General features: G+C 36.3%; 1 protein-coding gene across 1 annotated transcript; it reads left to right on the top strand.

The window, feature by feature from the left end:
• Nucleotides 1-295: 295 nt before the first annotated feature.
• LOC139124524 (glyoxylate/hydroxypyruvate reductase A-like) lies at nt 296-8,776 on the top strand. The gene is made up of 9 exons (XM_070690664.1): nt 296-665; nt 1,318-1,467; nt 2,777-2,948; nt 3,604-3,695; nt 4,200-4,417; nt 4,789-4,856; nt 5,106-5,190; nt 7,186-7,230; nt 8,190-8,776. The coding sequence occupies exons 1-9, from the start codon at nt 530-532 to the stop codon at nt 8,274-8,276; spliced, it is 1,053 nt and encodes a 350-aa protein (XP_070546765.1). The 5' UTR covers nt 296-529; the 3' UTR covers nt 8,277-8,776.
• The last annotated feature ends 7,614 nt before the right edge of the window (nt 8,777-16,390 follow it).

Raw genomic sequence — 16,390 nt, 5'->3', positions numbered from 1 at the left:
CTTGAGTAAGTATCTTTCAGTAAGAATATTTCTGTGAAATGATTTTGATCTACATATAAAATCATGAAAATAATATCACAAGTTTCAGCTCCCGGCCTTTAACAAAATAATGCAATGTTATTGCGTAGTTTCCTGAAACTAGGTTTCCTTTCCAAAATACAGAAAAGAAACCATCAATGACACTATCAGAAAACGGCGAGGTACCGATCAAACGGTTAGACAGAGAAAAGTGGAACTGCAGTTCTAGACACTAATGAAAACTTATTAAAAATCAGAGGTCGCATGGGTGTTAAATAGTCCAAGGAGGTGTCAAAGTCAGAGGCCGGGGAAATCTTTGAGAGAGGCATTCTCACGGCTGCCTGAATGACTTCATCAAAGCTACGTCAGAGTCAACTGATCAACACATTTGGCACCGCAGAGTAGGCGACTCTCAAGTCGTTGCGTTATCAGATATCGCGCAGTGTTAGGAAATTGTGAGATCAACCGTAGCCTTGACAACTACACGCCCCCTTATCGAGTCTGCGAACCGATGCTAGGTAAAATGGCGACAATAGAGCACCTGCCAATGGTTACAGTGTTCAGCAAAGTGCACGGCATCGACGCTATGCTTCGAACTTTACACCCGGATATACCAGTGAAATTCGTCGAAGCACGTGTCCAGAAAGGTGAGCGAGTCAGTTCGGTTGTCGAATTTAAAGATCGTCTAAATGGGAGGAAATGCATAGGGCTACCTTTTCACTGTGGAAATCCAATGAGTACAAGTGACGTGAGACTAAAGAACTGTACAAAATGCTAAGACTGGTTTAATTAATAGGTATGGGAAATGGGTGTGCTATTGCAGCGAGGTATGACGTTCACATGTTTCAATAATTTGCTGCACCTACACCCTGGCCCACTTTCATTTATATCATAGGCGCTGTCAGGCCATAATTTGTTACGTAGTGTTTGTATAGACTGTGACAATTGATCACTACGAAACTGCACTTCGTATAACGGACGTAAAAAAGGCCATTGTGGGTCAAGGTCAAGGACCTACATATAGCTCAAATTACAGATGTGGTAAATTAACCCACTCGTCTTAGACGTGAAGTCCATAACGTAAAGAATAAGTAATCGTCAAAGTCGGATTTTTTATTAATTTGCAGAGTCAATTTGCGACATATATTTTAACTGAAGTTTACATCTTTGCATGTTATACGTCACAAGATAGCTTTAGTATCAGGACCATAAAATATGCAAAAATAATCTATTAAGAATTTTGCAGGTACAGTGCCACTGTAAAACAACGTATGACATATGTCTCATTGTTTTCTGCAGATGAACCACACGCCGGTTTGTTTAAGAAACTATCTAAACATGAGATGGAAGTTCTTCAAGAAGCTGAAATTCTGCTTACAGACCCGTACACCGTAGGTACATTGCTGTATGAGTTGCCAAACCTGAAGTGGATGCAGATCACATGGGCGGGTAAGAGTGTCATTAGTGGAAGACACGACAATAATCTCCCAGGTCATCCTGAAAACTTACTCAGGAACTCACAAGTTATCGTGGCCCAACATGGGATTTCCGCTCATTGGATGAAGTAGAAGGGGGTATATGCACAAAACAAGTTCCTATGGATGACCTCACAAACGATGACGAAATTTATGATTCTCCTCTTTTTAGGCTAAAAATGTCTCTTCTCAGATATAAATAGTCCCCTGGCTAGTGACGGCCGAGTGAAAATCTAATCCCTTTCCAAAAGTAAGAATTGTTTGACGTTATTTCGAATTTTGAATTTACGTAAACTGTTCATTTGGTTCAACACGCAGTAAATCTTCAAGTTAGCGTTTGAAGTTGATATCGATTTCTGGATTTCCTTATTTTTTTAAAATCAAATTTCTGCTGATTACCTAGTTCGATCAATACCATTTCATTTGCAGGTTTTATGCCATTGAGTTTTAGACATTGTTGCTGTTTGACCTCTGCATTGTGGCACTTCTTATCATAGAAAGGATTGGAGGGGTGCTATGAAATATCAGCGACTGTTAGTAAGCTTTATTTAATATGAATATGTTATATATTCACCTCGCAATATTTTAGTATTACTTTAGGGCTGCAAGAACTGCGGTTAAAGGCGGCCAAGCGAAATCCAATCAGTTTCGAACAGTAAAAATTCGTTTGACGTTATTTTGAATAACGAATCATCGCAAAGCAGTCATTGATTGGAGCTTTACATATCAAACATTTGATAAGGTAATGGTGATAAGTAAATATTGATGGTTAATTTATCCATTTTAGTCGCGTTTTAAGTGTTATTACCTCGACCTTTCTGGAACAGTTTCCCAAAAAAGCTCTCACGTTTTTTATGTAGGTTAGTGGCTTGCTAACATGTCGATGAACGTTACAGGTTATTATGTCTGTTGAGTCATAGCGATGCCTTCTTTCAAAATGTTTTCATTGCATATTTTATATGTGGAATTTTCTTAGCAATTCCTTTCGTTTTTATTATTATCGCATATATCAGCAGAGCTTAGTCTACCAGTAGGTCACTTGTTTCACAATTTGTCCAATTGTACAAGATAAAAAGTCTCTGAAATCAAAAGCCTTCATCTAATTTGTAGCTTCGAAACTTTGCTTGCCAGAGAGCCACACAATAGGTTGTTCAAGGGATAGTTAAATTTTCTCATGACTATTATGTCAGCTCTGAAATTTGATATCTAGCTTCGTGCAGATATTGTGTTTTCAAATCCGCCTATTATGGTAGTCCATAACATATCTTTCCACACCATTGCAGGCGCGGATGGAATATTTAAGCAACTTGACAGATCAAAGCCATTTCCTACGTACACAATGACAAGATTTGGTGGTGTCTCTGGAATTCATGTGAGAGACTACGTCATCGGCCAAATCATTGCCCATGAAAGAAATTTTGCAGAGATAAGAGAGAGTCAGAAAAAAGCTAATTGGTATGTTCTGTTTGTCTCATTATTTGTTTGTACAATTGTTGTCTCGATATGTGTTTAAGGTAGTGTCATGATCTTCCAAATTGGCGCAAAGAAATTAGTATTTTACCCTCACGATTCATTAGCGTCCTTGGACGCGGTAAGTCAAACGGAAATTGCAGTCGATTTGGACTACAGCAAAACTGGCGCCACGAAATACTAGTACGGTATCGGTAACATGGTCTTACTCGTTTACACATTTAAAAATGTGGAAGACTAGAATATTTTTTTTGTGTGTTTCTGCGTTTATCTAGCGAGTTTTAGCACAGACGAAGGTTCGCACAAGAAATGTCTGCGTTTTTATTCTCTGCGCTTTGCAAGTGTATTTCCCGCTGGTCGGTCAGTATTTTACTGTATTTGTTTCAGTTTTTATCCCCTGCTTTTAACTAGCATTTTATTTTATCTCTCGCTGATCGGCCTAATTTTTTACTGTATTAAAGGTCATCAATAACCTTTGACATTCCACATGTACAGTGCCATTTTGTTGTCAGGTGACTAAATATTTTGACAGCACTTCATTGAATAACACTTTAAGCTATTTTTCAAACATTACAAATGTCCTATTACTCAAAAGTGGAGCTGTATATGAGTTGTCTTTTGATGCATTTTCTTTGCTAAGGTCTGATTTGTTGAAGTCTTGCAATCCTAAGTATAGAGCACTGCAAAATCTTTCCATCGGTATACTTGGTGTTGGAGAAATTGGTAAAGAAAGTAAGTTTATTTTCAAATATATAACGTAGTCTGAGTTAGGCCCTATTCAGCTGGTCTGATAGACCAGTGGATTGGGGTAATTATGTAATGGAGACAGTATGTCAGAATGTTAAGGCTATTGCTGTTATTTCTTACCTGGTCAGGTATTGGCATGTACACAAATGGCTGTAGAATAATACATTTCTCTAAATAAGAATAAGAATTGCTACAAATAGACTTCTTTACCGACACAAACAGGAAACCTGGATTCATGCTGTAGAATTATGAGTATTTACAAAAGATAACTTAACCCTGTTTATTACTTGAGCCATAAGTGTTTTTCTTAGTTAACTTAAAGCAAAGGAAAAATAACGCACCTGCTGACAAGTCGTCTGCCCATCAAAGTAAGATAAGCAAAGAAATATTCACAACATTTTCATTTAGTTAACCTCATAATGAGCTTTACTTTTTCAAATTCTATCATTTTTTAAAATCAAGTTTTATATCCATTCTTACAATTTATAGTTGCTAGGGCATGTAAAACCCTTGGTATGATTGTCTGGGGACTTGTTAGACAGGATTTACCGGCAGAGAAGAGATGTGAACATGTTGACCACTACAGGAAGATGGATCGACTCCAAGAACTCCTCGAAAACTGTGACTACATCTGTAACGTTTTACCCAGTACACAGGAAACCATCGGGTTGTTAAATGGAGATGTTTTACAACCTTGTCAAGCTAAAGTAAGTTTTAAAGCTAAATATAGTCAAGTTATCCCTATGACCCTGCTACAGATGATTTCAGGTTCCACTGGCAGTAAAAACTGGCATTGTTGATAATGTAAAGTCCGTTATCTAACGCCTACAGTTATTTAACGCCCAATGAGTGTTCCAAATTAGTTGCTATCTTTATAAAATAGTCTAAGAATAAAACATTATAGAATAATATAAAATGAAATAAAATACAATGAAATAAAAAAATAAATAAAGTACATGTATTTCTTTCACAATTTAGTCAAAATAGTCTTTCAACTTCTAAAGTCATACGTGGGTAAAATTTAATGTTATTATGGGGAAACAAATGGGATTATATTTTTTGCCTCTTCGGTACTCAGAAATCCATTTTCATTAATGTTGGAAGAGGAAACATTATCACTGAAGAGAGCATTCTCCATGCCTTGAGGTAGGTTTGTGTCATGTCTCAAAACTTAAGATACAGTTTAGTGAAAGAAACCTAAAGTTAGTCACAAGAACGTTTCATTTTCGTACTAAATTTGTCATGTTGCTCTACTATATATAGTTCGATAAATGTTTGTACAATCTTAAATATAATTTCATGAAAAATTCATGCAGGATAAACAAAGAATTGTTGTCTCGAGTTTCCATCGTTCGACTTTGTAAACGTTAATGTTTAATTGATTACATTTTTCAGCAAAGGCTGGTTATCTGCTGCCATCCTTGATGTGTTTCAGACAGAACCATTACCCGACGATAGTCCACTCTGGAAACACCCACAGGTAGCCACTATGTAATTTTATGCCAATTCGCATCTTGAGACATCACTGAGAAATCATTAAACGAGTTTGAACTATTGGACGAAGACACCACAATGTACACGTGATTGTCTTTTCGCAATAATACATTGCTACACGAACCCATTAATATAACTGCTAGGTGGCCATGAAAACTTATGTTGGTACAAGGTAAATTATGTTTGTTAATCTTTATTTAAATGTTCAATCTCGACTTCCACGTGTCCATTTATTATTGAACGTTTTCACAACCTACAGTGATGAGTCGTAGTCTGACACATGCCCTAACTATGATAATATTTGAAAGTTTACAAATTGTGACTCCTTTGGCACTCATGATTCTTGGCTGTTTGTCTATGATTCAGAGCCACATAGACAAGATCCGTCGCTCGACGGCGCTCTCTACGCTCCTCCACCTACAAGAGGAGGAGCATAGAGAGCCCCATCGAGCGACGGATCTTCCCGTCTAAGAGCCACCTACATCAATCGGAGAAATTAACATTCAGCATGTAATCAATGACTTTGCAAGAAACCATTTCTGCCGTCGACAAATAACACAAAACAATCAAGACAAAGGTCTTAGATATTGAACATGTTCACTAATTCTGCAGCCACACGTTCATCAAAGCAGTTGTTATTTCTCAACAGAGAGCCAATCTGACCACAACACTCAAAGGGTTAATACAATAAGGACGATAGACTATTGTTTATCCGGTTGGCCCTGGTTGCATGCTTTGCACCAATCTGATTGAAGTCGTTTGTAGAGATGGCGACGTTTCCGCCTTTGCCTGTACGTTCTTCGCTGTTCTCGTTCGTTGATAGTCACATCACTGTAATCATCGAGGTAGTTCCTACTCCATGCTATAATTAACTTCTATTTATGAGAACAGCAAAGAAAAGCAAAGGTGGAATGTCGCTATCTCTAAATCTGATTTTAATCAGAGCTTGTCTGAAAGAGCCTGTCTTCATGAATACATTCAAACATGTGTCTTAGAGTTGTGTTGAATTCTGCTGTGATCGAACACCTGCACAGTAATAGTTAGTCTTGCAACAATGGGTAATGAGTTCGAGTGAAAGGCTTAAAGAAGAGTTACAGAGGTCGTTCACTTTGACGTCAACGTTGCCATAATTGCGTAATACCTAAACTTGTTACCTTTCGCGTCGTGACCAGTAAGCCTAGAACTTGTAAACAAAGCGAAAAATGGTAATGATAATGGCGTACGAGTAAAGATGGTCTGACGCATGAATACCACAATTACAATGGATGGTATGACGAGTCTGATTTCAATCGTATGTAAATAACCACTGTACAGATATAGGATGGCTTTACGGACACAAGAGGAGAAGAGACAGCACCATCAATTTAGGCCTATAAGAATAAACGGTGCAACACTTTAAGGTAGTATGCACCTCGAAAGTAAAGACTTAAACTTTTGCTTAAAATTTCATCAAGGAATCTGTCAACAGTTCTCTTTCAAAATCAAGAATAAAAATCGGGGGTCACTGTGCAAATTTTCGCTCTAGAGAAACAAATAACCAACGATTTACTGATATTTCAAATTCAAAATGGCCGCCATCCCTGTGTTAACTCTATGGAAAATAATAAAATTTTCGAATTTTGAAAAACTAAGACGGTGAAAAGTTTTCTTACACCAAGAGCTTTAAAATGAGCCCCCACAAGTGGTAGATCAGAAAAGAATTGTAGAAATTTGAGAGTCCGATTGTCTGTCCCCGAGGTGCGTTCTACCTTAAACCACTACTACGTTTCTGTATTCCGACGTCCTAATACATGGTAGAGAATCCGGGAGTAAAGGACCTAAGTAACGGTAGTGTTTCTTATTAAGCAATCACCTGTGTCTTGATTGAAGTCTATCGACTGAGTGCCTTTTTATGATCTCCCCGAAAAACGGCTGAACAAGTTTGTAACTTCATGTAGAGGTTATTCTGACATTGATTGTTTATAACTGATATCCTCAACAGGTTACAATTACACCGCACTATGCAGCATGGATTAAAGCAAACGAGGTTTGTATACTTTCAAGTTTACAGTCATCTCTATGTTAACTATAGTACTTGCTACCATAATGTCCACATGCCTATAGCCTAAAAGAAAGAGTATTGGGTTACTACTGTATAGATAGTAAAGTTTTGTTTTTTCATTGCACAAATGCTAAGTAGGCAAAGTTAATTAATATAATGTTATCGCCAGAGAAGATGAAGTTTGGTATTTTTACATCTTCTACGAAATGTTTTACGAATCATACGGTAAATTATTACTTCATGAGGCAATAAAATTTATTGTTAAACTGCTCATAATCTAATTGCGGCACAACACTGTATAGTTGTCTTTAAAGTTTTCGCAATCATATAATGGTATGTTGAACAATTTTGAGTCAAGAAGTAAAAGTAAATTGTTCTATCAAGGAAAAGAAAAAAATTGTCGTGAATTAATCTCAAGATTCATACATCTTATTGACAGTTCGATTAATACCTCTGACAAGGTTTGAAGAAATGCATGGCATAGTGTTTTGGACTCAAGTGTATAGACCATTCGTTTGTTCCAAAAACAGAACATTTGCACTGTCCATTTTTATTGACAAAGTTGTGGTGTCTTCGCTGGGTGATTTAGTACCGTACGTTGTGATTTGATGATGATATTTTACCTCCATAAGTGGAAATGAAAGCATTAAATAGAGCAGATTACATTCTCCTTTAATATCATTCAGAGCGTTATTAACATGAACAAGAAGAGAATTCAACTTTGGGCTTAAGTTTGTAAACACAGGAATACAAAATATAAGCGTTAAGTATAACGATTACAATACTGAATATTAGATATATTATTATGTGTAGCTATGTTTACTGCCTTAGCAAACAACTCAAAATTAGACATTTTTCGATAAGCAAGGAAATAAAGGTAGACATTTTCTAATTTATAGATCCTTCTTTCGAAAAATGATATTAATGAAAACGATTCTTTGCAGGCTATAGACGTATTCGTCGAGAACTACTGGAGATATGTAAATGGCGAAGATTTAAAGCATATTGTGAGCTGGGAAAGAGGATACTGATGGTATTCACTCAATGAACGAACCATCGACAACAAAAAGAACGCACAAGTTGTTTTCTAAATGTCCGAGCCAATAATCTAAGGAAGAGTCAAGCAAAAAATAACTACAGTTTCGAGATGCAATCCGTATAATAAATCCACCTTTAAACGAAATTTCAGCACAGAATGGCCATGTTAAACTTCTGGCTATCCTCGTAGTTTTAACCTATATACCAGATGTGAACTGAATGTTCTCACGTGTTTCACGACAGGTTCATTAATAGTATGCACAGTACTTTCAGAGTTAAATCATTAATTACAAAACTTTACTTAATAATGAGCTGTTTATTAACTTGACACTGCTCAATTAGATATCTATCAGATCAACATATGTAGCACATTTAATTAAATTTAATGCTGTAATTTAGGGGTAATATCGCTAAAAACACCGTTCATTAAATATGCATATGAACCCTTAATTAACTTGAAAAGGCCTGGGATCGAGATTAACTATGGTGTTAAGAAGATTATGAGGTATTTCTGTCTTTTGTTCTCCTTGTAAATTGTAATCGTTATATAAATATGTTGCTAGATTTTTGGACTAAGTCCGCACCGGGCTTTCAGAATGTTCTAGACTAATAAAACTCAGGCCACGAGTGGGGTAAAATGACGTACATAACAGTCTATTACAAAGTATTATGAAATTACACGTTTCAACAAGTTGCAATGAGGTGCATGATTGAACATTTTAATGGTCCCTAGATTTTTCATATTGCAGAAGATACCCGTGCACATATATTTCTTTTCAAGATTTTGATAATTTTTTATGGAAAGTCTATTCGATGCTTGTTAAAGTTGTTTACTGCAGATTACATTATTTATTCATTTCCATACACAGTGCAAACGATCAACAGCAGTATTCCTAAGGTGTGAAAATGACGTTTTATGCAAAAGGTTTGGTTGTGGAGTCTGCGATTGTTGTAGTTGTTGCATTTTTCGTTTATTAGTTAATCAAACAATGGTGACAATCATGTTATCTTTTACCAAACAAACTGATTGTTTTGTGAATCGTCGTATCTTTAAAAAAAAACGATTTTTTGGTGAATACTAAGGACATTAAAACAGTGGCCATACTATTTTGCATTCACTGAACACAGTTCGTGAGATCATTTGAACTTTAATTGCTAGATGAGGGCGTATTTATGGTTTACATGGCATTTTTGGTAGTGCTGACCGAAATGATCATTACCATCTTCACTCTCATCATAGTGTTGAAAGTGTTATTGGTTACTAAGGGGTTTGGTCATGGTTGCTATGTGTATTTTTTTCTTACTTCGCTCGGTATTACTTGTGTTATTACATGTAGGGTTAAGTGTTATTACTAATTGGGTTAGTATTGCATATTGGGTGAAGTGTTATTTACTGATGGGGTAACATGCGTTAATTATTACATATTAACCCTTTCAGCGCCAAAGTCAATTTTTGTCCCTATATCAAAATATACACCAGTCAATTTTTTTCTAACTTTTGCTTAAATTTTGATAAAAAACTGAAGCCAATAAAATGTGATGTTCATTTGGTCCAAAATTGTCCAAACAAATTACAGAAAAATTCACAAAATCTTGCACACTATGATTTTGGTGGGAAAAATTGCAGCTGTGAACGGGTTAAAATGATGCAAATGCCCTGAGTAAATAATAAACTTTTTACATGCCTTGTATAGCGAAGGTCGCGTGCTCCATAGGATTGAATGGTAACTCGTTGATGACATTGCGGGCCGCATAGCCATTTGGACTGAAAGTTAACCGGAACTATTTTCAACTTGACAACCTTTTGAATATAAAAATGATAAAATTACATCTTTTACTAATTTTTTACAAAATTATGCGAAAAATATCGATAAATCAAATACCAGTGATTTAAATATATTAATGCGCCTTTCAATGATAAAAATCGTTCTATTTTTACAACAGATTTTCGTCTAAAATGGAAATATAAAGCATAATTGTCATTTGTACCTAAATTTAAAAAAATGGAGAGAAAATTCATGTCAGAGAGGCATGTAAAAATCATTATAGCCCAATCATGGAATTATGTACCCTCGGGGCAGGAGACCATTTGCCCGACGTACCCTTAGGCACATAGTCCCATGTTCGGGCTATAATATACATTAAATTTGGTTCGGGCCATAATATATATTTATATGGTTTCCTTTCCAAACTCAGAATAGAATACATTCAGTGCACTATCGTAAGACGGCGAGATAGCTGTCAAACCGTTAGATAAAGGAAGTGGAACAGAAGTTCTAATAACTAACAATGATATAATAAGGAAGCGTCAAAATAGTTCGTCAACCAGTGATACCACACGTGCACAAAGGTTACAACAGACGACTCAAAACAATCAAAAGAGAAATATACAACCTTATACCAGAAACTATACGACACAAAACATGTTGACAAGAACATGTATCAATATTTTAATCTAGTAAACACAATACGAACACTACCTTGGACACAGTAGAACAAAATGACACATCCTAGCATTCCCAGTGAAGGAAGAAAGTTAAAGTAGGAAAACATAGGAATACAGACAAGGCATAAAATATCCCACACAAGTTATCCACTGTATATGAATTTGAGGCGACCGACGAAGAAAGTGTGGCAAATTTTCGAAAAGAAACAGCGTTAAAGGATCGTAGTGTTATATAGTCTCTTCACTCTGGAGTAGAGATTGCACTGACGGGCAGATTACTGCTGTCTCGCCGTGGCTAATCAGTTCTGTACACAAAACAGCGAAACGTAAATACACTTTCAAAATACACAAAACACACAAAACGCAAACAATAATGATATGAACAATGTGTGCTATTGCTTTCCTGTATCACATGGAAAAATAATTAAGGGCTAATTCTTCTATTAGGATGACAAAATAGATTTATTACGTTAATGGTTGACATGTATTACATTTATGGCTCATTTTGTATTACGTTTATGGTTACCATTCATTATAATTATAGTTAGTGTTTCCATAACGTTTACTCTTGATTTTTGTTGCATTTATTAGCGATATTACATTTATGCGTGCATTTTATAACAATTATGGTACATGTTACATTTATGGAGGTTACATAGCTCACTATACGCGCTGCAGTCGATCAGCGTAACCCACTTGTTTGGATAGCAGCATTTTAGGGTCTGTAACTTTCTTTTCGTTTTATTTTGTAAACAGCAAAGGTCTTTACTATTTAGATATGAATAGAAACGGTAAGGCATACGGTACTATTTCGACGGGCTTAAACGGGTCACGTAGAACATGGCCATTCGTAGAGTGACCCGCGTTGACTTAAAAATCAGAGGTCGCGCAGATGTGAAAGACTCAAAGGAGCTGTAAAAGTCAGAGGTCAGAAAAATCTTTGGGAAAGAAATTCTCACGCTTACCTGAATGACGAGTGCACGTGTTTTCATAAAAGCTACATCAGAGTCAACTGATCAATCAACACATATGCCATCACAGACTAGGCGAATCTCAAGTCGTCGCGTTGTCAAATATCGCTCAGTGGTAGGAAATTGTGAGACTAACCGCTGCCTTGCAATTACACGCACCCTTATCGAGTCTGCATAAACCGATGCTAGACAAAATGGCGACGATAGAGCAGCTACCAATGGTTACAGTGTTTAGCAAAGTGCACGGCATCGACGCTATGCTTCGAACTTTACACCCGGATATACCAGTGAAATTCGTCGAAGCACACGCCCGAAAGGTGAGCCAGTCAGTTCGGTTGTCGAATTTAAAGATCGTCTAGAAGGGAGGAAGTGCATAGGGCTACCTTTTCACTGTGGAAATCCAATGAGGACATGTGACGTTGGACTAAAGAAATGTACGAAAACGCTATTCCGTAGGGAAATGGGTGTGCTATTTCAGCGAGGCTTGGCGTTCACATGTTTCAATGATTTGCTGCACCTGCACCCCGGACCACTTTTATTCATATCATAGACATTGTCAGGCCATAATTTGTTACAGTAGTATTTGTATAGACTGTGACACTAAATCACTACGGATCTACACTTCAAATAACAGAAGTAGAAAAAGTTGTTGCGCGTCAAGGTCAACGACCTAAATATATAATATACTATTACAGATGTGGTAAACAACCCCATTGATCTGAAACGTGAAGTCCATAATGTACAGAATAAGTGATCGTCAAAGACGGATTTTTAATTAATTTACATTTTGCAGGTTCGATTTGCGAGAGATATTTTAACTAAAGTTAACATCTTTCAATAACCATGTTAATATATACATCTCACGGTAGCTTGAGCATCACGACCATACACTATGAATAATCTATTAAGAAATTTGCAGGTACAGTGCAATTGTATAACAACGTACGACATACGTCTCAATTTTTCCGCAGATGAACCACACGGTTTGTTTAAGAAACTATCGGAAGATGAGATGCAAGTTCTTCAAGAAGCTGAGATTCTGCTCACAGACCCTCTGACGGTGGCTACATTGCTGTATGAGTTACCAAAGCTGAAGTGGATGCAGATCACATGGGCTGGTAAGAGGGTCATTTATGGAAGACACGACAATAATCTACCAGGTCATCCTAAAAACTGACTCAGGAATTTACATGTTATCGTGGTCCAACATGGATTTTTCTCTCATTTGATGGTGAAGTAAAAGAGGAGTACATGTACTTTACAAGTTCCTATGGATGACTTCACAAATGATGACGAAATTTATCATGATTCTCATTTTAGGCTAAAAAGTCTCTCTCAGATCTATATGGTATCCTGGCAAGTTACGGCCCGGGTTGACGGCCAAGAGAAAATCTAACCCCTTTCCATAAGTAAGAATGCGTAGACGTTGTTTTGAACTATGAATTGTATTTACTTTTTTGAGCACGTGGTGAATCTTAACGTTAGCGTTTAAAGTTGATCTCGATTTCCGGCTTTTCTTTACATTTTTAAATCCAATTTCGAGCTGAGTACGTAGTTCAAGTGTGCCATTTTAATTTTTGGTTTTGTTCAAATTCATTTTTCTGTACCTAAAATACGTGGTTACTGTTTGGCCTCTGCAATTTGGCTCTTTCTATGATCGACACGATCGAACGGAGATGCTGTGAATTATCAGCAACAAATCAGAGTATGTTATACATCCGTCTTGCAATATTCAGGCAATATCTTTATGGTTGCAGGGACCGAGTTTTAAGGCGGGAAAGCGAAATCCAATCAATTTCAAAAAAGAAAATTTCGTTGTTTGTCGTTATTTTGGATAATGAATCTTCGTTTAAAGCAATCACTGTTTGGGGTTTTATGTATCAAAAGTTTGATAAAAAAGGGTGAAATTTGAACATGTTAATTTTGATGGCTGATTTATCAATATTGGTCGCGTTTTACTATAAGTGTTATTACCCGACCTTTCTGGAATAGTTTCCCGAAAAAGCTCTCAAAATTAGATTGTAGATTAGTTGCTTGTTAAAATATAGATGAACGTTATAGGGTATTATGTATGACGAATCCTAATGATGTCTTCTTTAAAAGTGTTTTCATCATTACATATTTGATATATGGAATTTTCTCAGCAATTCCTTTCATTTTTATTTTCGTCGCATATATCAGCAGATCTAACTCGATAGGTATGTCACTTGTCTCACTTTTCCCCATTGTACATGATTAACAATCTCAAAAATCAAAGCCTTCATCTAATTTGTAGCTACGAAAACTTTGCTTGCCAGAGAGAGCCTCACTTAGGTTGTTCAATTGATGGTTAAATTTTCTCATGAAGTTTATGTCAATTATTTTATCCATTACATAACATTTAATTTTCTGAGAATAGAGGTCGAACAGCTCTGAAATTTCATATTTATAGCTTCCTACAGATATGCAGTACCCAAAGCTGCCTACTATGTTGGTCGTCAGTCTAAAACATGTCTTTTCACACCATTGCAGGAGTGGATGGAATATTTAAGCAACTTGACAGATCAAAGCCATTTCCTACATACACAATGACAAGATTCGGTGCTGTCTTTGGAATTCATGTGAGAGACTACGTCATCGGCCAAATCATTGCCCATGAAAGAAATTTTGCAGAGATAAGAGAGAGTCAGAGAAAAGCTAAATGGTATGTTCTGTTTGCCTCATCATTTGTTTGTACAATTGTTGTCTCGGTATGTGTTTAAGGTAGTATGCCCCTCGAAAGTGAAATACTTAACTTTTGCTCGAATTTTCCTGAATGAAACTTTCAACAATTCTCTTACCAAATCAACAATAAAAATTGGGTTTCACAGTGCAAAATTTTGCAACAAGCTAAACAAATTACCCGACATTTGGCGATATTTGAAATTTATTGTACTCGACATTCCTGTGTTAAATCTGTGGCAGAAAAATTAAATTTTATGTTTTCAAAAAACTAAGACAAAGAAAGTTTTTCTTGCTCAAAGAGCTTTAAAATGAGACCCCAGCAAGTGCTACATCAGAAAAGAATTGCAGAAACACAGAAGCATACACTTCACAGCATTCTGTTTATTTTCACAATGACCCAAATATAACAAATTAATCGTAAATATGCAACCCTGCACTGCGAATTCCATATAACACCTTTGGCATATTTAGGTAATTTCCTACTCCGATTGATGCAGTCAATGTTGACGCTTTGCAATTCATGTATAAAATTTAGTATAACTACGCTTATTCGACCTTTCATTCTATGGTACATCTGCGATCAGAACTGCTCGGCTGAATTCCCATCTCTTAAAAGATTATTCAGTAATTTTATGACTGCGCCATCTTCCTGTTACACCAGCATTATGATATTTTCATCTGTTACATTTTTCCATGGTGGCACGAAACACTGATCACAGCTGTAGTCCGCCACAACCTCGAAATGACAATGAATGTAGTCGTTGATAATATTGTCAGTGTACTGTTCCCTGAAACATAATATTCCTTCTCCAGCGCCCCCTCCCCAAAATGACCGGTAACAAGCACATATGACCTCGCCAAAATTACATTGTGTACTAACACGAAGTGTTAGTTTGTTTGCGAACAAACTGATTCTAAGCGACACTAAATTTCTGTTGTCAGCAATGTGGAGTGTCAAAGGTTATTAATAACCTTTGACATTCCACATATCTAGTGTCGTTGTGTTGTCAGGTCAAGACTGTATATTTTGACAGCACTTCAAGGAATGAAACTTCAAGCTATCATTCAAATATAACAAATGTCCTAAGACTCAAAAATGGAGCTGTATGTGAGTTGTCTTTGATGTACTTTCTTTACTAAGGTCTGATTTGTTGAAGGCTTGCAATCCTCAGTACAGAACACTGCCAAGTCTTTCCATCGGTATACTTGGTGTTGGAGAAATTGGTAAAGAAAGTAAGTTTATTCTCAATTATATTACATGACTTAGTCTGAGTTAGGCCTGAGAGTCATTTTACTCGTCATAAAATTCTTAATATCGAGGAATGTAAATTATGTTATATATTTGCAGTGTTGAAAGGAAAATATTCAATTGTCCACGGTGTAAGACACCAAGGTATCTGTTTGATCACTGACATCACAGTTCAGCTGGTCCGATAGACTAGTGGATTGGAAACATTATGTAATGGAGATAGTATGACAGAATGTAAGGCTATTGCTGTTATTTCCTACTTGGTCAGATATTGACATGTAAGCAAATGACTGTAAAATATAACTCATTATAAGAATAAGCATTGCTACAAAGAATTTACCATCACAAATAGGAAACCTGGATACATGCTGCAGAATTATGAAAATTTACAAAAAAGATGACTTACCCTTCTTATTAATTGTGCCATTAATGTTTTTTTCAGTTAACTTAAAGCAAAGGAAAATGATCCCATCTTATCAAATGTTGTTATCAAAAGCTAAAGCACACGAGGTTTGTATACTTTCAAGTTTAAGGTCATCTCTTTATAAACTATAATACTTACTACCAAAATGTTCACATGCCAATAGCATAAAACACAGAGTATGGGACTACTACTATATAAAATTTGGGATTTCACTACACGCACGATAAGTAGCCAAAGTTAATTAATATAATGTTATTGCAAAGGAAGATGAAGTTGGTATTTTTACATCTTCCATATACTATATTACTTATCAT

The sequence above is a fragment of the Ptychodera flava genome (assembly GCF_041260155.1).
Source record: "Ptychodera flava strain L36383 chromosome 23 unlocalized genomic scaffold, AS_Pfla_20210202 Scaffold_24__1_contigs__length_23054250_pilon, whole genome shotgun sequence".
Taxonomy (NCBI): domain Eukaryota; kingdom Metazoa; phylum Hemichordata; class Enteropneusta; family Ptychoderidae; genus Ptychodera; species Ptychodera flava.
Note: the sequence above shows the minus strand (reverse complement) of the source record. Positions and strands in the feature narration are given on the sequence as shown.

Excerpts from the sequence above, each read along its gene's own strand:
- LOC139124524 (XM_070690664.1), top strand. The coding sequence starts at position 530 with ATGCTAGGTAAAATGGCGACAATAGAGCACCTGCCAATGGTTACAGTG. Across the intron at positions 4,418-4,788 it reads TACAACCTTGTCAAGCTAAA|AAATCCATTTTCATTAATGT; the intron begins GTAAGTTTTAAA and ends TTCGGTACTCAG. Across the intron at positions 4,857-5,105 it reads AGCATTCTCCATGCCTTGAG|CAAAGGCTGGTTATCTGCTG; the intron begins GTAGGTTTGTGT and ends TACATTTTTCAG.